At 41.8% G+C, this 23,803-nt stretch overlaps 1 protein-coding gene across 4 annotated transcripts in view; it reads left to right on the top strand.

The window, feature by feature from the left end:
* Window positions 1-19,117: 19,117 nt before the first annotated feature.
* Window positions 19,118-23,803, top strand: part of ASPH (aspartate beta-hydroxylase) — a 113,708-nt gene continuing 109,022 nt past the window's right edge. For all 4 annotated transcript variants that reach the window (XM_054059515.1, XM_054059519.1, XM_054059516.1 and 1 more), the window contains exon 1: window positions 19,118-19,333. In XM_054059515.1, coding sequence (XP_053915490.1) covers window positions 19,267-19,333 — 67 coding nt within the window. In that variant the 5' untranslated portion in view covers window positions 19,118-19,266. The remainder of the gene's footprint in view (window positions 19,334-23,803) is intronic.

A 23,803-nucleotide genomic window follows, 5' to 3' on the forward strand; every position in this document is an offset into this window, starting at 1 on the left:
CGTGTCCAGAGAAGAGCAACGAAGCTGGTGAGGGGGCTGGAGAACAAGTCTCACAAGGAGCAACTAAGAGAGCTGGGGTTGTTTAGCCTGGAGAAGAGGAGACTGAGGGGAGACCTTATTGCTCTCTACAACTATCTGAAAGGAGGTTGTGGAGAGGAGGGAGCTGGCCTCTTCTCCCAGGTGACAGGGGACAGGACAAGAGGGAATGGCCTGAAGCTCTGCCAGGGGAGGTTTAGGTTGGATATCAGAAAAAAATTCTTCACAGAAAGAGTCATCGGGCACTGGAACAGGCTGCCCAGGGAGGTGGTTGAGTCATCTTCCCTGGAGGCGTTTAAGGAACGGCTTGATGAAGTGCTTAGGGACATGGTTTAAGGGAGTGTTAGGAATGATGATCCAGTGGGTCCTTTCCAACCTGGTGATTCTATGATTCAAAGGACACATAAAACAACCTCCCAAATGACACTGCACTGATAGGTGCAGACAGATCTCAATGGGCTCTGACTGTACTGAACATGGTGTGGAGCCAGCATCCTGCATAGAAATCTAGTAACAATGAGCCAGCTCCAGGCCATGGATCAACAAAGCTGCATTAGTGCAGCTCTGTGCCCCAGTTACTGCGTAATAACAAGAGTCAGAGCTCATTAGCTCAGGGACTGTGTTAAGCTCATTCTACACATGCTGTCCTCAAAACTCAGCTGCTAGGTCTGTGAAATGGTGAACTGTTTTTGTGGACCTACTAAGTCAGAGTGCATCTCTGCACTTTATAATGCAGAGACCTGTAATCAGAGGTCCCCCCTGATCTCAGGCAAGGTCTGAATAAGTGCAAAACGGGTCCCTAGTCTAAGCATCACCTAGATAGTTACACCTCAGAAAAGAATCTGACCTTTTATCCCTAAGCATAAAAGACCCTTGTTTAAAACTTTTCTACTAATTTAAAAACACTCGAGTTCTAGAGTATTCTTTTTTATTGTCTCTTTTTGGACAGTATATTAGGTATTCAATATAGTCTCTATAGGACTAAAGTATAGCCTCTCGAAAAAGATGCTATATTTTGAATAGAATGGCTGAGCGTGCAGAGATATGTGCAGGTGTTACCGTAGAGAAGTTCTGCAATGGAACTTGTATAGATTTTTCACATTTCCTTGCATGATCTGAATCTGTATTCCCTTAATTTTGGCACAAAACCAGAGATCACGCTTTGATGCTTAGTAACACTGACAGCCAGAGAGGAACTGTTCTCATCTACAACAGCCTTCCAAGTATTGCCCACAGGCTGCTTTTACAGGTCTGAGCAGCCCCAAATATCCATGTTGCTGCAAGAACTGTCTTCCCAGAGCTACTCTTTGTTTATACAGCTGATACGGTCACACTACACTTAAGAAAGTCTACCCTATCCTAATCCTATTAGGATTGCATGTTCTCTATACCACTACCATGTCTCATCTTACACAACTATCTGCTTTGTAAATTCAAGGAGAAGAAACACAAGATATACCAGAAGTTCCAAGAAAGGCTGATCATGATGGTACTCGAATGTCTATGCAGGACAGGTTTTTCTCAGAAATTCCACCTACCCCAGTCACATAACAGCAATTAAAATACAAACAAGATACTTGGGTGAACAAACTATACAGTATATCAATACCATCCATGCAAGTGCTAGAGTAATGAAGACAAGGTTCTAGAGGTTCTCTTCCAAAAGAAAAAAAGACTAGAGTCCTCAGTCAGAATTGTGCTTCTGTATTTGAGAAGCTAAACCATCTCCTTGTTAACCTTTTCTTTACTCACAAATGCTGAGAATATTTTGGATCATGGATGCACACATTTCCTTAACAGTCAGCTGTGCAGAATGTCTCTGGTGACTTCATCTAGGTTGCAAGTCAGGCAGAGTCAACTGATGTATCTTGAGCAGGCCAGCTTTAGTCTAAAAGCACCTCCACTACCCACACCTACCAGTTTGGGTCAGCTGGAGGATCTCTGTACTCCATGGCCAATGAAGTTTTCTCCTTTTCCCAATCATATCTTGTGTTACAGTTTGCCTGTCTGTTAATCACATTTGCCATGTTTCTGCCTTATCCAGACCCATGAAAATTGACAGTTGGTAGTACTTAAGGAAAAAAGTGAGACAAAAAAAGCCATATAATCATATTTCTGTTAAAAGTGTACATTTATAAGCCATATACTCAATAAATGGAGCAAAATCTACTGTGTAACAGAAGTATGGTTATAGCAGCATTCCTAGTGCTATCTGGTTTACTGAGCTACAGTTCAGCCACAGAAGAATTGTACCCATGGGTTCACTGAGTTTTTATCTCAAGTTGGCTTTTTTTTCACATCTCATTCAGTCCAGCAAGACACATATCACATAGTTCTGCTCCATTGTACTCTGACATGATAAATTTCTGTGACATGAACTCTACCATTGCTGCCTGGTTTGTCACATTCAGGTTTGTACTGCCTCTTCCTGTAAGAGAAAGCATTAACTCTCTGCACTGCAGCATAACTTCACTTCAGACTATCCTTCCAGCAAACCAGTTCAGTATCACATCAAGCAACCACCATTCATCTTTCTGCACTCGACAGTAAAAGTCCATCCCGCTGCAGTAACTGCCACTAGTTCACTCCGGCCCCAGGCCAGTCCCAGTCCTCAGGATTCCATGGACCAAAACAGATGCCCCAGACCCTCAGACCAGAGAGGAGGAGAGAACAAAACCAAGAATGTTAGACTGGACATTGGGTTGCTCTTATTTACTCAGAGAGGCTTTTGTGGTTTCTTGAACAGAACTCTACACACTTCCCTCAAAATGATTGAAAAATTTTTAAGTTTCCAGACCAGAAAATTATAAAGTTCCTAATGAGAATAGACTTCTGTTTTGTGGAATTAGAAGTAAAGAATCACCTTTTGAACTAAGGACATAAATTTTAACATAAAAGAGATTTATGTTAGTAACATTGCATTCCCTACAACATGAATATACCACACATGTATTGCAAGATTTTTTTAAGGTCTTGAATGATTAGTCGGCAACTCAAGAACAGTCACTGCTGAGCCAGCTTAAGGTAATATGAGTGCTCCAGGGTCAGGGCATAACCTGATCACCTACAAAGATTAGAAAGGAATGTCCTCAGCTGGCTCTGTGTATCACAGACCTCTATGCCTACTTTTTAACCTTTTCCTTGAGCAGAAGTTTATCAGCACTTCTGGATTACATATACAACAGAATTGACTCTGTATACCAAATCCTATTCTCTTGTCTTTTTGCTATAAGATGCTTCCTTAGTGAAAAGAGTCCTATTATATACTTCAATATGTAAATGCCTTCAAAGGTAATTTCATTTACATTATATGTTTTGCTTCCAATTTTCATGGTCCACTAGACACTGTAAACAACCACGTTACACAAAATAAAAATGCATAGCTTTACACTCAGGCCAATAATCTTAGCGTCATAAAGTTATTCAAATATATGAAAAATATGAAAGACTATTATAACTTGTGTGCATATATTTCTTACATAATTTAACTAGATATTACTCATTAGATTACATGACTTAAAAGTCATCTTTCAATGCTGTAGGCATCTTTGATAAGTTTTAAAAGCTACACAGCTTTTATACTAGGTCTGGCATAAAAAAACCCCCAAGACTAACCCTATAGCTCAGGAACCAAGAGTAGGAGAGGAGAGACAAAGAGGAGATGATAGAACATGTTCTAACCTGTCACAGTGAGACAAGGTTCAACTCGACCACTTCACTCAGTACAACTGGATGTGTATTCAAATATAGATGCTTTCTTACTCTCAGTCAGAAAACATTGGTGACCAAGAGTTAACAGCGAGTAAATGTTAAGCTTCTTGTGAAACTGAAGAAATCTGTGATGGAAACTTTTCAGTTATTGGCTGAGACTTAAAGTGAAGAGATCCCAAATATCAAGTCAGTGCTCAAAGGAACCCATTTTTTTTATCAGTAGACAATGTGAAAGCAAAAACAATAGAGACCTTCAACAGCCGTCAGAAAGTGATCTGTAGAATTGTTTTGAATGTTGGCAGGATCATACGCAGCTACATGTCAACTCAGAAGGGAACTATTTTGAAGGTGATCATGGATGATTTTCTTTATTTGTTAAGTAAAAAGAGTTATAGGCACAGAATTTTTTGTTTGGGTTTGTTTTGTGTGTTAGATCTTTTATATCAGGATACTCCTTCATCACCGTATCCTGAGATGAAGCAAAGCTAAGTGGGCACTCCAAGCATACAAAGGAGATTTTTTTGGTTTGAATTGACGTCTATGCAATTCTTCTCCATGGGGTAAGAATGAAATGGTCTTCCAGGAGATGCAACTATCATTTTCCCTCTCACAGAAACAAAACTTAAACCCTTAACTGCTTTCACAGAATCACAGTGTCATGTCACATCTGTGAGGACAGGCAAACAAGTTCCACTGCTGACTCGGGAAAAGAGATGGAGAAAGGAAAATTCTGAATGCTCTGGAGGAAACCATGTGCCACCCAAGGCCAAGCAAGGCTGCCACACAGGGGTCCAGAGGACTTGAGACAACAGTAACTTTACTAACATTTCACAAGGCACCACCAGCAACCAAAAGCCCAAGAATCACATCAATCACCAGCAAACTACCGCAAGCGACTCAGAGGAAAAAAGCAACTTAACCAGCTTCAGAGCCATAGGAAACATGGCTTCCCTTGTTCAAGGACCAGCAGGGATGAAGGTTCACTTAGTGCAGGACTGACTCGCAGAACAGAGTGGGAAAGAGAAAGAGAGGAAAAGTTAAAAGGAGGAGAGAATAGGAAAGCGATAGGAAAGGTAAGAGTTTTTTCATCTCCCCTGGAGCCTGCGAAGTCTTGGTCTGTAGATGTACACCTCCAAGATTAGCAGGTGGAAATTGTGGCATCTGCCAGTCTGTCTTTTACATCTTCCTGGGTCCTGTCCCACCCCTGGCACAGTGACTGACAAGAGACCATTTGCATAAGTTGTGAGTTGTTCTGGCAAGTTCTCTGCGCGCATCCTCTCTTGTTGCCCTGGGCTGGAGGCACCTACAATGGGTTGGTGGCCCTACATGTGCTCAGCCTCCACTTCATTCGACTGGAGCTCCCACCTGCAGGGCTGTGGGTGCCCCTTCGGCTGCTTAGTGTCTCACTCTCCACTGTCACTATGGAGGGACTGCACGCATGTGTTGGCACCTTCCACTCACCGTTTTGGAGACACCAAACTGCAACATTGTCTCAGGCACCTGGTGCCCTCAAGCACAGTTTTGTGCCACTCCACTCAGCAACCAATAACTGTCACCATTGCAACGGTCTGAGACAGAAGTCCCCGACGGAGCAGGCTCTGACACACAGAATGGTCGGGGTTAGAAGTCACTTCGGGAGATCATCTGTCCAACCTCTCTGCCAAAGCAAGTTTATCTAAAGGAGGTAACAGAGACCAAGATCCCACATCTTCCCTAATGGGATCCTTCAGATTATTTGTGTCACTGCATTACTGTCATGCTGCTCTGTCCTCTTCCTTTGTTCTTAATTAATCCAGGTGGAACTGGCAGCCTACTATGAAGAAGAGGAACAGCCTTAGCTGGTCTACACTTTGATACTAACAGTGAGGACCTGCATAAACAGAGATTCAAAACACAGACTCAACTATGTTTGTGAGGGTAACCCACCACCTCTAGGCTGCTCTATATAATGAGAAACACCACGGACTTCTGGAGTAGGCAGACAAATAACTGTCTTACCTTTCTGTCACAGCAATACCCTCCAGCCAGGTCACGGATGACCCCGATGTGTCTATTTGTCCAGGAATATTACATGATCATTAATACTTTTGTTCAGATTAACTAAGCACACTTCCGTCAATCTAAGTTTCTTTTCAGCTTAGCCGCATATGAACGTGTCAGACTGTACTCCTTTGGCTCCCACACTCTCCTTAATATCTCAGTGGTTTTCCCTTTCAAACAACAACCACCGCTTCCCTAAGGCCCTGTTGGACAGTCAGTGTTTGCTAGCATAACATTAATGTTGGGCATGGGTAAGTTTTTTTTCTTTTCTTAGCTCTTACCACCTGTTCTCCCCTTGCAGAGCAAGTTCCTAGAGTTAGGAACTCTGAGCTATCTTGTATTCTTCCAGTGGCTTCCATGTGATGCCCACATTCCAACTCAGCCTCAGATTTTGTAAAAATGTAATTAAGAATATTAAAGTCTGCTTTGTTACATATATTTAGGGTTGAGAAAATAAAATTTTCGTTTGATCATGTTCACCTGTCTAAGCACACAAAATACCCTAAATCTGCCTCTATCAACTTTCCTCGTCTATTTGTTCCCTGTATCTCCATCCTTCTCTGATCCACCCCAAAGTCCAAAAAGTGTTCCATTAATAAAATATTTTGTTCCAAACATAACAGCACGCAAAAGGTTCACAGGCTGTTTTTCTAAATTAACATTCATGCCATTTTAGTACCCAGTCATGAGTAAAGCAAACAGGTTCCTGAAATAAGATACCCTCTTTTCAGCACTAGGCTTAACACTTGACTAGTTCAGTTAATGTGTTGTGATAGGTGTTGTAGGTTCATATTACAATCTTCTTGTACTTCTGCATTTAAGTCTCACAGTACAGTGTAATTGGACCTTCACAACATCACTTTCCACCTACTGGCAATAGATAATGGCACAGTTTGTAAAACAGCTTATTACAAAGAAAGTAATGGCCTTATAAAATCAGAACTATAAAGAATGACTTCATGATTGTAAGTAAGTGGAAATTTTACCACTAATAAAAGAGTTTATTTGAGTTTGAACACACATAGAAGGAAACACATAGAAAGACTTTGAGGAATAAGCATCAGAATTGTAAGGCTTTACCCTAAAGGAAGATTTAATAGTGGCTTTCTCTTAGACTCCACAGGAGAGTACCTTCCAAAACAACTAATATAATTTGAAGGCTACAAACCTATGGCCAGGGACTTTACAGTTGTAAATCCATAAGGTTTTACTGAAACCAAGAAAGTTACAGTTGGTGTGGCCCAGCTGTACGTGTCACTTGAGAATATCTTGGAGTCATAGCAGAACTATTCTTGGGAATTTCATGCAGGAAACAGAGAAGCAACAACACAGAACAAATTCTGTTGCTGGCATGACTCCATTCAGTTATTTCTCACCCATATTGCTACAGCAGCTAAGAACAACAGGAACTATACAGTCACGAAAAAAAGACGGGCTGACCCCCACAAAGGAACTCACACTGTAAGACAGCATAGAGGACCACACAGGGAGGGTCAAGGAGTACTACAAAGCAGTCCCATCTTATTAATTACAATGCACTAGTCCTTGTCATGGGCTAATTATTCTTTTTGTGGGCAAAAGAATTTTAAGGTAGAATATGAAGAAGAAAGGAGAGCATGAAAGAAAGCACACCAGTCCTTATTATAAAATTTAACATATGGGCAAAAGAAGTGAGCATCTTAACTGATCAGAAACAATAACTGCATTCCTGATATGGAAAGTCAGATGTCAGACAAACGACAGGCATCTGTTAACTTGTGGAGCTGGGACCCACTCACGCTCTGAATGCCAGTCTTCTGTTCTTGACTTTATAATGTGAAGAAATTGGCATGGTGCCTTCATTCTACACAAAGCAAGGGAAAGGAAGTTGAAGGCCCTCAAAAATGAAGTGACTTTAGCATGTGTAGCATTGGTAAATTCTGCTTGAAGTCCTTTTTCTCTATTTCTTTTAAACTTGCAATTTAAACATCAGTCTTCCTGGATTTAGTCTTAAACTTGCCCAGCTTGACTAATGAGATGAAAAATGCAGCAGTCTTGAGTTCTGTCATCTGAATCATTGATAGCAAATGACAAACCTTCAATAAAACTGATTTTCTACACCCAAAAACCAGAAAACTTTCCATCAGGATGATGGTGCACTTCCACTGCAAAGAAAGTCCTCCTCATAATCTACAGGGTACACCACACCTACAGGATACTCAGATTATAAGGTGAATTATTACTACCTGCTCCCCACAAGGTGACACTTGCTTCTACCTGCCAGATGGAACTGACAGCTGGCAACTCAATGCCCCACAAAGACTGTCCCCAAACAGGCTCTTAACAAACACAGGATTCTAGCTTCCTGTTCCCATTCCATTCAAATCAAACACCTCTCGCTCTTGCTCCCCACCTCGGTTGGCTTTGGGACTTAGCTTTTGTTTCTGCCCAGTTAAGTCTGCTTAATATGCACACCTATAATATTTTTAATATTTGCATATTTCATCATATCAAATATCAGTTGCGTGTGTTTAGTCAAAGACGTTGCTTCCAGTTTGTTTGCAAATTTCAGAGGGGCAATAAATGTCCTCTGTGGAAATACTATTACAGAGAATAACAGATAAAGCATATTCTTTTCTGGGGAAAAGATGCTTGCTCCACCTGCTTTGGCTATGTCACATCAAGCAAAGGAAATCACACATTTTTAAATCACAGATTTTATTCTTTTAATTTCCAAATAGGCACCCCAAATTCTTCACTGCAGGTGAATAAGATTAACAATACAGTAAGTGTATGTATTGCTGCACTGAACGTTCAGTACAGCCAAGTGTTTTCTCGACTTAGGCTGCACCTAAAAAAGAGTTAGCATGCCTAGCTACTTCAAATAAATGAAGCATTTCCTCTTTCAGTTTGTGAAGTTTGGCAAGAAACTAGGTTTTACTTTTCAGTAAGTGTAACCAGGTATAAATCTTATCTGTCCAGTATATTTTTTTAATAGAAATTTCTGAAACTATTACAGTGAAATACACAAGAAAATAAAAATAAATTTTAAAAAAGCCAAAACCAAAAAACCCCACAGCAAAACAAGGTAAAACACCGAAAAACCCCAAACAGAAGCCACAAAACCAACCACCACTAAACAAACAAATACAAAGCAAACCAATAAAAAAAAAAAAAACCAACAAAAAGCTAATAGTTATTTAAATAAATGGTAAAATGAACCACTCTTGAAAGTGTCCTGCTCCAGTAGGAGGGAAAGAGACACTTGTGGGAAATTGAAGCAGAGGTAATGGAAGCAAACAGCTGGCAGAAAATGCTTACTGTAGAATACTTTAAAAATCCACAAGTTAAAAAAGCATGCACTAATTACAGTCATGCACAAAAAGCTAACCAGACAGAAAACACAAAGAATAATGTTTATTTTCTACCCAAAGGAGTCATGAAATGAAGTGAGTTTTAAGCCAGCACCACTCAGATCTATACATGTCCTACTTACATCATCAGGATCCAAAGATTAGTGAATAAAACACAGCATATTTAAATTCTGAAATTCACTTGCCTAATGAACACAGGGTAGTAAATGTGCCAAGATCCTATGATTATGTCACATTTCTTCAACTGCTACATGTATCACTGAGAAGTGAAACAGGTTTAGAGAGAAATAAAGTTCACTTTGTGAAAACAGTAACATTAAATTATATTCTTTCACCTTGTAAAATAAAAGAACTGGTGAGGGTCCTGAAAGCACTAGCATTTTCTTATATCTTGATGTGTCCAAGAAACTGCCTGTCTCTGTAGGTGTATTTACCCTTGGCAGAAGCAGTTTCCAAACGCTGGGGGGAAAGTCTTAGGAGGTATGCAAGCTCCTGTTGCAGGACACGGTCCCAGAACAGCTTGCACAGGCATGGGCACATGATAGGTTCTGGTGTCGAATCAGTTCTGGTTTACCAACATTAGTAATTTTGAAGAGAACACTACTCATATGATTTGCTGCCTTGCCTCTATACTACAGCCAGACTGAAACTGGCAGCAAGAGATCCCTGACTATGTGCTCTGTACAAAAAAGGCCTCCTACAGGCAAAATTCTAGCACTTGCCAATTGTTTTTTTTAACAACATTAGCTATTGTTTACCTATTTCCTCCACGTGTTTTCAGTTTTTGAATTATTTTAAATACAGTTAGGTGAAGTTTCTGTATTTTATTTCTAGAATGACTGAGCATGTAAAAGCCTCCGAAGGCTGCAGTTATTTTCATACGTTAAACAAATTTGAGTGGTATTTACTTATAACTGAAGATACAAAGTTTATTAGACGTGACTCAGTTTAATTTGCCAACAGGCTGACTAATCAGCAAGTATGTGCTCGCCAGCCATGCCAGAACATGCCAACCTTACAGCTCTGCACTAACCAAACAGTACACGTTATCTGAATGTCCCATGGGGATAATCACAATACACAGTCGAAGATGGGAAGCTGTTTGAAGGAGAGCCGAGAGAGAGTTTTGGGAGACAAAAGGAAACGTCCCCAGGAATGTAGGCATCCTGTATTCTGCTGCTCCTTGGACAATTTATTTTCTTTTCTAATGTGTAAAATTCACAAAATTATTATATTATAAAGTGTGAAGGTAAAGCAAGACTAGTTCAGACATGGCTTCTGGGGTAAGCAGCTATGGGTGGGGGCTGATTTGATAAGAATATTCCAGGCTGATTCTGGAAAGTTGCAAAGTCACTCACAGTAAAGTATGATCTGTCAGGACAACTGATGAAGTGCTTTGATATTTCAGTTCATATCTGCGCGTTCTCCAAACTTATATCCTAATTTATGACCAATGCAGGTTTTTTGACATTTTTGCTGGGTTTTTTAAATTTGTTTTATGTATGTGTTTTAAGAAACACATCTCTAGAAATTCTGATCCGAAATTTTTGCAATTTAGATAGCTCATTTAACATCAGCATTTTTACCAAATACAATTGTAGGCTAGAGACTGTTTAAACACTTTCCCAATTTTTGCCAAAAAAATTAACTCTCTGGAAAAGAGCAGGCATTCCACTGGCAGGAAAGTACCTTCTCCTTCTTATTTTTCATGTTAATTTCAGTAGCAGGTATGACGGCAAGTGCTGGGAATGGCTGACTAAGCCTCCTTCTCCTGCTGCCACTCTAATGAGAATTTTATTTTTATCCAAGATAATTGAAATAACACTGATCCCAGTTTGTCGTAGTCTTTCTCTGTAGTTTTGCACTATTTGAGCTCCTACCAATCTATGTGGAAGGTATGAATTCCATTTTGAAGCTCTTTCATGGCTAGTTTCTGATTGTCCTTCCAAGAATACACATTGCAAGTAACTGTTACAGTCACAAAGAAATGTTTGCTCTTTTCTTCTTAGTCTCTCATGCTGTAGGAAACAAATCCACACTTTCCTGTGCTGATGCATAGTGACAGGACAAAAGGCCTCACTTAAATTCCAAATAATCTTCACAGTTTATGCAAAATCTAATCACCAGATGTGAGATCTTGCTCTGAGAAGTCTGCTACATTCTCAGCTGTAACTCAGAGGGGTCAATCTAGCAGAATGAGACCTGGTAAAATCTGCAGTAAGACCTGTAGAATCCAAACAATGTTGTAACAAATCGCAGACTGCTGGGCCATACTACTAATCCAAATGGCAAATGCTACCCGAGTTACACACTCAGGAGGTCAATACAAATCAGCTGAGAGCAAGAAGAATAAGCTTTTGACCTAAACTTTATCATACATAGCCTATATTTTTACCTTAGCAATTTTAAACAAAAGTTCACTTCAAATTAGCTTTGTCTGAAATAGACATGCTTCACCTGGCTCAATTTCTGTATGTCCTTTATATTCCATATAATTACATCCTTCTGAATGCCTCTCCAACAACTGGCTGCTTTTCATTTGTCCATATCAGGAAGAATTTAGAAAATGTTCTAAGTTTATATAAGAATGCACAAATCTAAAAAAACCCAGGTGTCTGCTGCCATGAAAGTACAGTTAAATAAACTAAAAAAAAAAAATGAGAGAGAATTCCTTGTTAAGAAGAATACATGTTTCTTTCCTGCAGATTCAACTAGCTATAAGTGGAACACCACCACATACAATGCAGTTGTTTTGGTTTGTATAACTGAGACATTCTTCACCTTCTCTTTTCTCTCCTTCTTCCCAAAACATCTGATCTGGTCTCCCATAAGTGGCCAGCGAATTTTGGCTGACAAATGCAAATGTCCAGATGTTGATTTTGTGTTCCGCCTGTAACCCCATTAAAAATCAGAAAGCTGATCAGTTCAAGTGCAAACTTGATAATCCAGAAAACAAAGAGCAAAACCTGTTCATCACCCTCTTTACCCCAAGTTCACTCAATGCATGTTTTTTGAATATGAAGTCTGCTAGTGGAAACATCTTTTCTGACTGACTAGCAAGGTGCTTAGTTCTATCATCATGCACGAAAAAAAAATCACCTGAACAATCAGAACTCTTAAAATTCAAAATGCCAAAGTTTTCTACTGAAAATGCTGGACTATGTTGGAGTTTTTAACACAGTATTTTTATCACATCCTGAGATGTGATACTTACCTCTTTTAATTGCAATGTATTAAGTCAAAATACTGTTCTCATGCAGTTGGAGAATGGGCTTTCCCTTAATAATCAATTGAAAGTAGCTTATTTATGAGAAATGTACAGAATCTAATGGACATTAGAAAACGGTAATTCAGTTAGAATGACCAACATATGAATAACATAGCCCAGGAACACCAACAGAACAAGACTGAGCCCTCTAAGCCTTCATTTATTCTTCACACTTTTTCCATATTGGAATTGTCATGGCCTATTAGTGCAACAGATGACTACAACAAATCCAGATAAAAACCGTGAATAGAAATAGATTTTTCGATAGAACACACACTTTATACTTAGAAAACAATAGCACTGAATTTTGCACAGGTGAAGGGGGATTTAAAATGTCTTATTCAAGTATGATATAGAAAGTGAAAAATACAGGGCTAAATTAGTGATTGCTTTAAGTAGACGTCTGTTGTGGTTTGAGCTAAATTAGAGTCAGTTTTGTGACTAAGCCAATTGCTGTAAGTAACTTCATTCTCAGAAAACTAAGTGCATGTTTTTGAGACAGTGTTTTTCTCCCAAAGTTATAAGGCAATGCTTTGGGATGCAAAAAGGCCAATGCTTATACTTGATTCCTATAGCAACCAGAGCCATTCTCGAGCTGGTGGAAAAAGGGCCACACCTGCAAGGAGGGGCGAATATGGCAGCAGACCCTAAACTGACCAGCAGAGTATTCCATTCCACATACATCACACTCAGTATAAAATTGAGAGATCATGAGGGTCTCAACTCTCCTCTGCAATGGCTGATATCCAGTGAGGACCTAGTCTGTCTGACTACTCTTGATCCCTGATCAAGAATAGTCATTCTTGATTAGAATAGTGAATTCCTGAATCCAGTTCCTGAGCTCAGCTCCGTCTTAGCCATGGACCCACTCCCCTGTGTCTGCTCTACAGTATTTGTGGTGATGTATATTCATTGAGGGGTGGGGCATGATGTCCTATTATTATTATATATTTTATTACTTTCTAATTATTTGCATCATTATTATTATTATTATTACTATTTTATTAAAGCTGTAGTTTTAGTTTTCAACCTGGAAGTCTCTATCCTTTCATTTCCATTTCCCTTTCCCTAGGGGTGGTGGTGGGGTGGGGATTTGGGAGCTCAACTGCATGGTTTTAGCTGCCGAAATTTAGCTGGGCTGCGACTAAGACTGTGAAAATGTTATTCATTATTTCATATTAATAATCCCCTGTTTACTCAGTATCTCTTCTCCCTGACACAGATAGGTCATATATTTACAGTTCCTTTAGAAATGAGGAGTCTAGAGACTGAATCCTTGTCTTATGTAATTGTTTCATTGCTCCTTCTGCTTATCACCTTGGATGTGTTTCTTTCTGTCAAGTAGCAGAGACACTGTGCTATTGAATGAATCAGGCCAGCAAAACAGCTGTGACTGCATTAATGCAAAGGTATTTATGGAAATAAAATGCACAGTAAAACCACATCTTTATTTTTCCAAGTAGGGCTCATTAATTGGTGGCATTTTTCTAATACAATGATTTATGATATGCAATGTAATTTAAATTTAGTTTAGCTGTAGTCTTAACAAGCAGCCAATTAGGACAGTTCGGAGTAGGGGTAAATGTGGTTCTTGCCAAGAGGGAGTATTTTTTTTTTTCCTTCTGTTTTAAATAGGACAAATCCAAATGGAAAGACTCCAACTAACTGCTGTGGGCTGTCTCATACCTTTTGCCTTTATTATGTATCTTCTGTATTTATTCCTTCCATTTTTTTTTCCCTGGCTTTGCTTCTTTGCCTTTGCCTTACAAACTTGCTCCTTTCTCATTGTTACATTCTTTTTCTGCCCTGATTCTTTTCCAACTACTATAAAACCAACGATATTTATCTTTCTATGGATTACTGCATACCCTTACAATGTACCAAACATGCAGCTGAAAAACAACTGAGCAGATTAACAGATAACAAGCCATTCCCATGCACATTCACCTACTCACATTGTTTGCTTTTCTCTCCATCACCCTTCTCAAAATGACATTTCAGAAACTTGATTCAGTTTTCAATACATTTCAGATCAGAAGGGATCATCATATCATTTGCTGCAACAGTCACTCTGGCAAACTTATAGCAAATAAGGCACCACTGTCTCTAGAAAAGTCACACCAAGCTGTCCCAACCTTCTTCAATTGGAAAACATGGATCTCATGACCTGTACCTGAATTGTCTTCAGGTGATCCCAGCAGGAAAACCAGGCCTACTGCTTTCTGCTAAGTTTATCTCAAAGGCTAATTAATCCAAAACTATGGAAGATGCTCAGATTTTAAGTATGTGATCAGAGATATAAGAAATAAGAAGGAATATAAGAAATAAGGACTGTAAGAAAAAGGTTCTCTGATCACTAGAAGGCAATAGCTCCCCGTATCTAACATTATTCTTCAGTTTAGAGTTATCTGTGGATTAGGAGGATAAAGTCTTCCTGATGCTATAGCAGATCAAGAAAAACCTCTGAATAACAAGATCATGCAGAGGGCTAGTGATCAGCATAAAGACACAACACTGCTATAAGCATTTGCAATTCTGTGTGTATTTTTTTAATCCTGCAAGAGAGTCATCATGGACAGAAAAACATACAAGCAGGTACTGAATACACCAAATGCTGGCAGCTGTGTGCCAATGGAAACAGATGAAAGGAATTTTACAGTCCATTTACAGTAAAAAAAATTCTTCACACTACATCATTATCAATATCCCTTTAAGTGTCATAGCTGACCTAGTTGCTTCCATGTTCTTACTAACTCTTTTCTTATCAAAATACCACTTCCCACGGTATAGCTCCAGGAAACCATATCCCACATTAACCACAAAAGCTGTTGTCTTACTTGACAGCCATTGTTACTTACAAGAATGTAGTCACACAGGCAGTTATTTTCTACTAATTATTATATCTGCAGCAAACTCTGTTACACATTATATCTTTTCTCTTGCTTTCCTTACGATGATTTGTTCCTTACGTTGTACTTTCTGATTTGCTGAAACATTAATAATTCATCCTGTTAGCTTTTCTGTGATAAATTGTATATGGTCATTAGTATGTCTGTTCCTCCCTAGCAACTTTTGAACTTGTTTGGCAGTTTCGGCCTCACTAGGCAAAGGAAAGCATTTAAAAAATACTAAGACCTTAAACACATCGTGTGAAAAGACGACTTTGGTAGAGTGCCATAATCAAGTGAAAAGTTCTGATACTCAACTGTACTCAACAGCAATTAATTCACATGAGAGATACCAAGAAGTAGTCTTCTTTAGTTTTGATATTCACAGAACCAGTTGCTCCCACCTCTACTAGCTAAAGTACCTACACTGCCAACCTGTTATTTGACCAAGCATTTAAGTTCAAATTTCATCCAAAATTACTGATTAATGCTCTTCAGTAAATTATTCTTTCTAGTTAAGTTAATTGTGTTACTCAGTACAAAACGCAGTGCCAACTTTTGTTTTAGTAAAAGCCTTCTCACTCCAAACATCCATTTACAAAGGCTCTAGTTTCCCAAATTATTTGTTTTGACCTGAAACACTGTATTTATGGCCACGGCTCAAAGGTGGCATTTGCTTTTTTTTTTGTTGTTGCAGAGGTTTACTGCTAAACCAAAATGCTATTTAAGCAAGCCTCAATCCAAATCACTGAATAACAAAAAGCATCCTGAATGCCTGTGAAAAAGCAGCTTATTTGTCACAGGCTATTTTAAGTAATTTTAAATCCTCAAAAAGCTTGTTAGAGAATTCATCATGCTGTAATGTACTTCAAACTCTTTTAACACACTGGTTGAAAAGGCACTCTCTGAAAGGCTAAACAAGCTGGGCATTTAACTGGATGCAGTTTTAATGTCTGAACACAGCAGGACAGTTTAAGAAACAGGACAGGATGCTTTAAGTAGCCTCTGCAAAAGCAATCGGCACCCGCTCAGCCAGCTCTACTTTCCAAACCTGGGATGGCGAGGGCAGCAGGGAGGCCCCACACCAGCTGGGCATCCGAGGGACCCAGCCTCACCCACCACAGAGTGCTGGCCAGACAGCCATCCCTGTGGGCATAGGGTCATAAAATCATAGAATGACTTGGGTTGGAAGGGAACATGAAAGTCACCTGGTCCAGTCCCCCTGCAGTGAGCAGGGACATCTCCAACTGGATTGGGTTGCTCAAAGTCCCATCCAACCTGACCTTAAATGTTTCCGACCTGTTCCAGTGTTTCACCACCTTCAGCGTAAAAAAATTCTTCCTTTTATCTAGTCTAAACCTCTCCTCTTTCAGTTTAAAACCATTGCCCCTCGCCATATTGCTACGGGCCCTGTGAAAAAGTGTTTGTTTCTTATAAGAACAACACCCTGACAGCCACAACAGCCATGCCCTCCCCTCTCCGCCACTCAGCCCCGAGCACCTTTCCCAGTCAGCAGGGAAGGGAATGAGGCCTCTGATACTGAAAATACCAGCAAATAAACCCTCCAAGACTCGTCCTGGAGTTTTAGAAAGCAAGTGTGAGAAACACTTATTCACCAGTAAAGCACTGGAAAGGACAAAGTCTTCGAAGCAAAGGCAATAATATTTTTTATTTTACAATTCAGCACTGAATTGGATACCCTTTTAAAAAAAGCATACTATCTTACAAAAGCAGTGGGTATATACACTAGTTTTAGACAAAGAACCGTGTAAGTCCCCAAAGAATGTTTATTTTTTTAGGTTATCAAACCATGTCTGGAGACTCCCTTCAGTTTATCTCTTGACCCAAACCAGCTACGTCTTACAAGAGAACTAAGCATATCAACAACTTCTTGCAACTCTAAGACAGTGTTTATTCTTCCAGGTTATTTATCCATATCTGGAGGTTGTCTGCATAATTATTTCTTAATACAAGTCAGATTTGTATGACAAGATAATTAAACATACAAACCAGCTGCAGCAGAACTTATCAATTAATTCTCACACAAGCATCCTTTATCAGACCTCGGCAACATGAGGGAGCGATCTCCATCAGTCATGTGCAACAAGACAAGAGAAGGGGACAGAATGTATCTCCCACTTACACGCGTACAGATACATTTTCCCAGAAATCTCATGCACATTCTATTACTTTCCAAGGACTAATTTTATTGTTATTATGAACTTTACAACAGTCAGAGCTTTCGCTAATTTGGAGCTGGCTCCAGCTCTTTGCCTGGCCTTGCATTTGAGATAGGGAGAGGCTGCAAACACAGGTGATGACGGAATCACAGAATCACCAGGTTGGAAAAGAACTCTTAGATCATCGAGTCCAACCATTCCTATCTGCCACTGAACCATGTCCCTGAGCACCTCGCCTACTGTCTTTTAAATACCTTCAGGGATGGTGACTCAACCACCTCCCTGGGCAGCCTGTTTTGTTTTGTTTTTTTTCCTGACGTCCAGCCTGAACCTCCCCTGGCAGAGCTTGAGGCCATTCCCTCTTGTCCTATCACCCATCACTTGGGAGAAGAGGCCAGCTCCCTCCTCTCTATAACCTCCTTTCAGGTAGTTGTAGAGAGTAATAAGGTCTCCCCTCAGCCTCCTCTTCTCAAGGCTAAACAAGCCCAGTTCCCTCAGAGGCTCCTCATAACACTTGTTCTCCAGACCCCTCACCAACTTCGTTGCTCTTCTCTGGACACACTCCAGAGACTCAACATACTTCTTGGAGTGAGGGGCCCAGAACTGAACACAGGATTCGAGATGCAGTCTCATGAGTGCCGAGGACAGGGGCAGAATAACCTCCCTGAACCTGCTGGCCACCCCATTTCTGATACAAGCCAAGATGCCATTGGCCTTCTTGGCCACCTGGGCACACTGCTGGCTCACGTTCAGTCGGCTTGCAATCAACACCCCAAGGTCCTTCTCCTCTATGCAGCTTTCCAGCCACTCTTCCCCCAGTCTGTAGCGCTGCATAGGGTTGTTGTGCCCCAAGTGCAGGACCCGACATTTGGCCTTGTTAAAACCTCATGCCATTGGCCTTGGCTCAGCGGTCCAGCCTGTTCAGATCCTTTTGCAGAGCCTCCCTACCCTCCAGCAGATCGACACTTTCTCCCAGCTTAGTGTTGTCTGCAAACTTGCTAAGGGTGCACTCAATGCCTTCATCCAGGTCATTGATAAAGACATTGAACAGAGCTGGACCCAGTACTGAGCCCTGGGGACAGCACTCGTGACCAGCCTCCAGCTGGAGTTAACTCCACTTTCCACCACTCTTTGGGCCCAGCCATCCAGACAGTTTTCCACCCAGGACAGTGTGCGCCTGTCTAGGCCAGAGGCAGACAGTTTCCTAAGCAGAATGCTGTCAGAAACTGTGCCAAAGCCTTTACTGAAGTCCAAATTATCATCGCCAAAGAACAAACAGTGTCTGCGAAAAGAGTTTGAGAGAAACCACGCAGTCAGAGGGACACTCCATCTAACTTTCAAAAAAATACAGTTACTCGCATCAAACTTTACTTTAGCTTAACTAAAAGCTATTCCCCTTTTTCCAACAGGAGCTACTCCTTGCACCCCCCACCTCGGGAGGGGGAGCACACACCCGCTGCCACAGGGCTCAACGCCGCCCCCGCCCCTACCCCGGCCCCGCCGGGCGGTCGCGCGCGCGAAGCCTCGCGAGAGGCCGCCTTTCGCTCGCTCCCGCGCTGCCACGTTCAAAGGCGCCGGCGGCGGGCAGCGCGTCGGGCACGCGCACGCGGCGCGCCTCCCCTCCCGCCCCCCAGCCCCGCCCCTCAGGCCCCAATCGGAGCCCAGCGGCGCCCCGCGATTGGGCGGCGGGCGGCACAGAGGGAGGGCGGTGCCGGGCCGCGGGTTGTGCCGCACGCGGGGCGCAGGTGGCGGTGCCGGAGTCCTTCTCGCTGCGGCTGACAGGAGGGGCCATGGCCTCGCGCAAGGGCTTCAAAGGCGCCGGCGGCAGCCCCGGCCCCGGCTCCAGCTCCAGGAGAGGTGAGTGCGGGAGCGAGGCCGCAGCGCTGCGGGCCCGGAGCGGAGGGGCGAGAAGGGGCCGGGGCCGCCCCCACGGCGGAGCCCCCGGGCCAAGCAAGGGGTCGCTGCGCCTTCCCCTCCGCCTTCAGTGCGCCGAGCTGCCCACTGTCTCCCTCCCTTCTCCTCCTGTCCCTTCCCGCTGTCCTTCTCCCTTTTCCCTCCTGCCCCTTTCCGCTCTCTCCCTTTTCCCATTCCCTCCATTCTCCTCCTTTTCCTTTCCCGCTGCCTCCCTCCTTTCCCCTCTTTTTCCCTTCCCGCTGCCTCCCTCCTTTTCCCTCCTTCTCCCTTCCCGCTGCCTCTCTTTTCCCTCATCTCCGCCCGTCCTCGCCCCTATTGACCCCTCCCCTCCTTGCCCCATTTCTTCCTGCTCTTTCTCCTTTCCTCCCGCTTCCTTCTGCCCCCTCCCCTCCTCCTTTCGTTCCCTCACTTCCCGACCCTTCCCCTCCTTTCTCCGTTCCTCCCTCCGCTTGCCCCCCCCTCCTCCCTGTCCTCGGCCGCGCCCCTCGGGGGCCGCGGGAGTTGGGGGGGCAGGGACCGGCGGCCGTGGTCTGTTCCTCGGTTTCCGATATTCTCGGGAATTCACGTGGAGAAGCGAGTTGCGTGGCCGGGCCTAGGCGGTGGTGACGCCCCTAGGAGGCTCTCCAAAAGGGTTGGGGGTCGTCTGGCCCGGGCGGGTCTCGACAGCTCTAGGTATCCCAGGGCCGGGAATGGAACCGGGATGCCCGGAATCCGAGGCTAGCAAAGTCATCCTTATTCTTGTGTTCTGTCTTGGGTGTCGGGATGTCACTTCAGGCTGACCTGTTTAACAAGACTGGTCTAAAGTTATTGTAGATGCAGCATCGAAGCTGATGGTTCCTGTAAGCATAGGAGGACAGAGCAGTAATCTTGGAAAAATGCAAGCAGAAGTGTTTTTGAGACAGGTATCCCCCCCCCCCCCCCCCCCCGAATACCTTAGCAGATGTGACTATTCATAAACTGCTACGTGTGGGCAGTTTAGGTAGGGAAAGCTTTATGTGCAGTAGCATTTTTAAGCATAGCAGGACATGCTTGAAAGAGGAGGAAAGTATGTGCTTCTGGAGTCCCTGTGCAACCACGCACACCACTAAAGAAAGGAAGTGCTGTTATCAGAGATCGAATGTTTGCTGTTGTAACTTCTTTGAAAGGTTTGAGCTTGACGTGCGCAGAGCTACAGTGGTGAAATGTGGTGAAATAATATATGTTGTTTGTTTTAAAATACAGCAATGATATGAAGAACAGTGTTAAAGGATGAACCATGTAGGATTAGCTTACCTATCCCGTGATGAATTAAGAGAAAAAGATTTTGAATATACTTACAGATAAGCAAATTTAGAGATGATATTATAGTGCTTGTATAAGTGGTTTGGGTTTGTTTTTTTTTATTTTCTCTCTTTAAAAATCCTTTTTCAGTTGCTGGCCGATGTTGTAGAGTGTATATTGTACTTTTTGCTTAGGCTGGATGTGCTCTGATCATCATCCGATATTAAGCGTGCTAAATACAGCTTTTCAATGATAATGCTTTTAGAACATCTATTCCTGGTATAATTTAAAATGCTAAACACAGTTCTGTTAAAATTTAAATCACTTAAAAGGTTTGTCAAGATTTGAAAAAAGGTTTTCTCAGGAAACTAAATCTCTTGACTAGGTAAAAAAGTATTCTGAAGGCTTTTATGTTCAGCCTGAGTAAAATTCTATCTCTTTGTATTAAAAGTTTTATTTGGATTGTGTAATCGCACTGGGGACTCTTTATTTACTGTTAGATCTATGGGAGGATGAAGCAATATGAGTAGTGTGTTAGGCACTCTCCTAAGATGTGACACTTAAGTTTAGACAAATTTTTTGTCAGTTTCAGCATCTCCTAGTTAGAATCCCTTGGACAACCATAGAATTTACAGCATGAAGCTGATGCTATTTTCATATTTGCTTTGCAGAAGGAGGTAATGGTGATTACTCCTGTGCGAATAAAGAAAGTTAGAGAAGCAGAGTCTTTGCAGCAGCCAGTAAGCTTTTCACAGTAAAGGGATGTAAAATGAGATGAGGAAATAATTTTGAGACGGGTAGTGATTCAGACTGTGAAGTCTGGAAACCTCAGGTTTGAGGTAGTTCTCGATAATGTTGAAGTATTCACTTTCACAATCAGTTCGTGAGAGGGTATGTGGCTTCTCGCTGAGGCATTGCTCATAGGTCTGAAACCACTGAAGTTGATAGCATATCTAAAAATCTGTGCGCTGAAGACAGTGCCTGCATCTGAATGTAGTACTCTGCTTTTGCGTTTCTGCATCAGAAAATATTGACAGTAATCTTACAGGTAGATCAAGTCTGAAATAGTTCTGAATGTAGTGTTTGTATGAGTGTTTTCAAATTCATTGAAATGTCAGAAGTGGAACTAAATATTTTTAAGAAGTAGAACTCTACCTTTTACTTTCAAAAGCCGTAGATGAGAAACTGCCAAATTTCTGCTAATGAAAAGAAAATAAATAATTGTATTTAAGCTTTGCACTGCAACTGATGGACACTGCTTTGAGAGTGATGTTTACAGACTTGTATGAATATACCAGTGACTTGTTTTTTGGAGTAAAGAAATGAAAGCCAGATCAAAATTTGACAGTCTGGGGATACTTAGAAGGAGAAATGTATTTATCATCTTTACTGGAAAGTTTTTCTTCTTGTCACTAGCCTGCAGAATCCATTGTAAAAACTGTGGACTCTTGAAAGGAAGAAGATTTAAACTGCTAGATGAAGTAATAGATGCTTTCTGGAATATTACTTGAAGCTTCATTAGATGAGGGGTAATTTTGGTATAGAAGCAAATGCGTGTCACTGGGTCATAAATTAACTCCCTGTAATTTCATGGGATGAGAAATTTGGAAATGTCTTGAGCATTAGCAGATGGTAGCCCAGCTACTTTTGAAATACAGATGGCTGAAAAAATATTAATCACTTTGAAAGCCATGTTTACTTGTAGAATTAAGGATGCTGATGGTGCATCTATCGTTACGTTGCTGTGTGGGTGACGTCTCATGGAACATAAGCAAGGATTTACTTAAACGTAATTCCCACTGATCATATAGTTGTGCAATAACTGCTGTCTGGGTTTTTTGTATTTCTAACTACTGGTGGGAGAGTAGTTGTACAGTAAGTTAGGCACTGTACAAACCCCTTACTTCCAACGCAAGGCATCACCTGTATTTACAGATAACTGTATTTTTTATGTATATATAAAAATTCTTAACTCTGCTTGTTCTGAGCCTGTGTTGTCGTCACACACATTGAGGTCAAAGAACTCTACTGTTGCTTTGATGAACTTTCTTTAATCCCCATAATAATGATTATTATATGACCTCTTTGGGGATGGTTCTGTTTAATATCTTTGTCCGTGATCTGGATGATGGTATCAAATGCACCACACCCTTAGTAAGTTTGCAGACAACACCGAATTGTGTGAGAGTTTTGATGAGCTTGAGGGAAGGAAGGCACTACAGAGGGGTCTGGACAGGCTGGATCAATGGATTGAGGCCAATTGTGTGATGTTGAACAAGGCTAAGTGTCAGGTCCTGCACTTGGACTCATGTGATGCTACGGGCTGGGGGTGAATGGCTGGAAAGCTATGTGTTGGGAAAGGACCTGGGGGTGTTGGTCAGCAGTAAGCTGGATGTGAGCTGGCAGTGTGCCCAGGTGGCCAAGAAGGCAAAGAGCATCCTGGCTTCTGTCAGGGGTAGTGTGGCCAGCAGGACTAGGGAAATTGTCCCTGTACACAGTGCTGGTGAGGCTGCATCTCAAATATTGTGTTCAGTTTTGGACCCTTCACTACAAGACAGACCTTGAGGTGCTGGAGTGTGTCCAGAGAAGGGCAACGGACCTGTTGAAGGGTCTAGAGCACAAGTCCTGTGAGGTGTGGCTGAGGGAAGTGCAGCTGTTTAATCTGGAGAAGAGGAGGCTGAGGGGAGACCTTATTGTTCTCTGCAGCTACCTGAAAGGAGGTTGTGGTGAGGCAGGTGTTGGTCTCTTCTCCCAAGTAACAGGGCAAGAGGAAATGGCCTCAAGTTGTGCCAGGGAAGGTTTAGGTTGGGTATAAGGAAATATTTCTTCACTGAAAGGATTGTCAAACACTGGAACAGGCTGCCCTGGGAAGTGCTTGTGGCTTCATCCCTGAAGATATTTAAAAGATGTGCAGATGTAGGTACTTGGGGACGTGTTTTAGTGATGGACTTGATGATTTTAAAGATCTTTTTCAACTTAAACAATTCTGGGACTGAGATTATTTTCTGACATCCCTTGCTTTTCTCTGCAAGACTTCAGAAGATGCTAGATTTAACTTTTTTTCTGTTTTAACTCTTTATTTTCTTTGTATATCCAAATGCAAATTTATTGCCTAGCTTTCATCTCCTTTTGCTCAACTTTTCATGGGTCTGT

This window comes from Cuculus canorus, chromosome 2 (genome assembly GCF_017976375.1).
Source record: "Cuculus canorus isolate bCucCan1 chromosome 2, bCucCan1.pri, whole genome shotgun sequence".
NCBI lineage: Eukaryota > Metazoa > Chordata > Aves > Cuculiformes > Cuculidae > Cuculus > Cuculus canorus.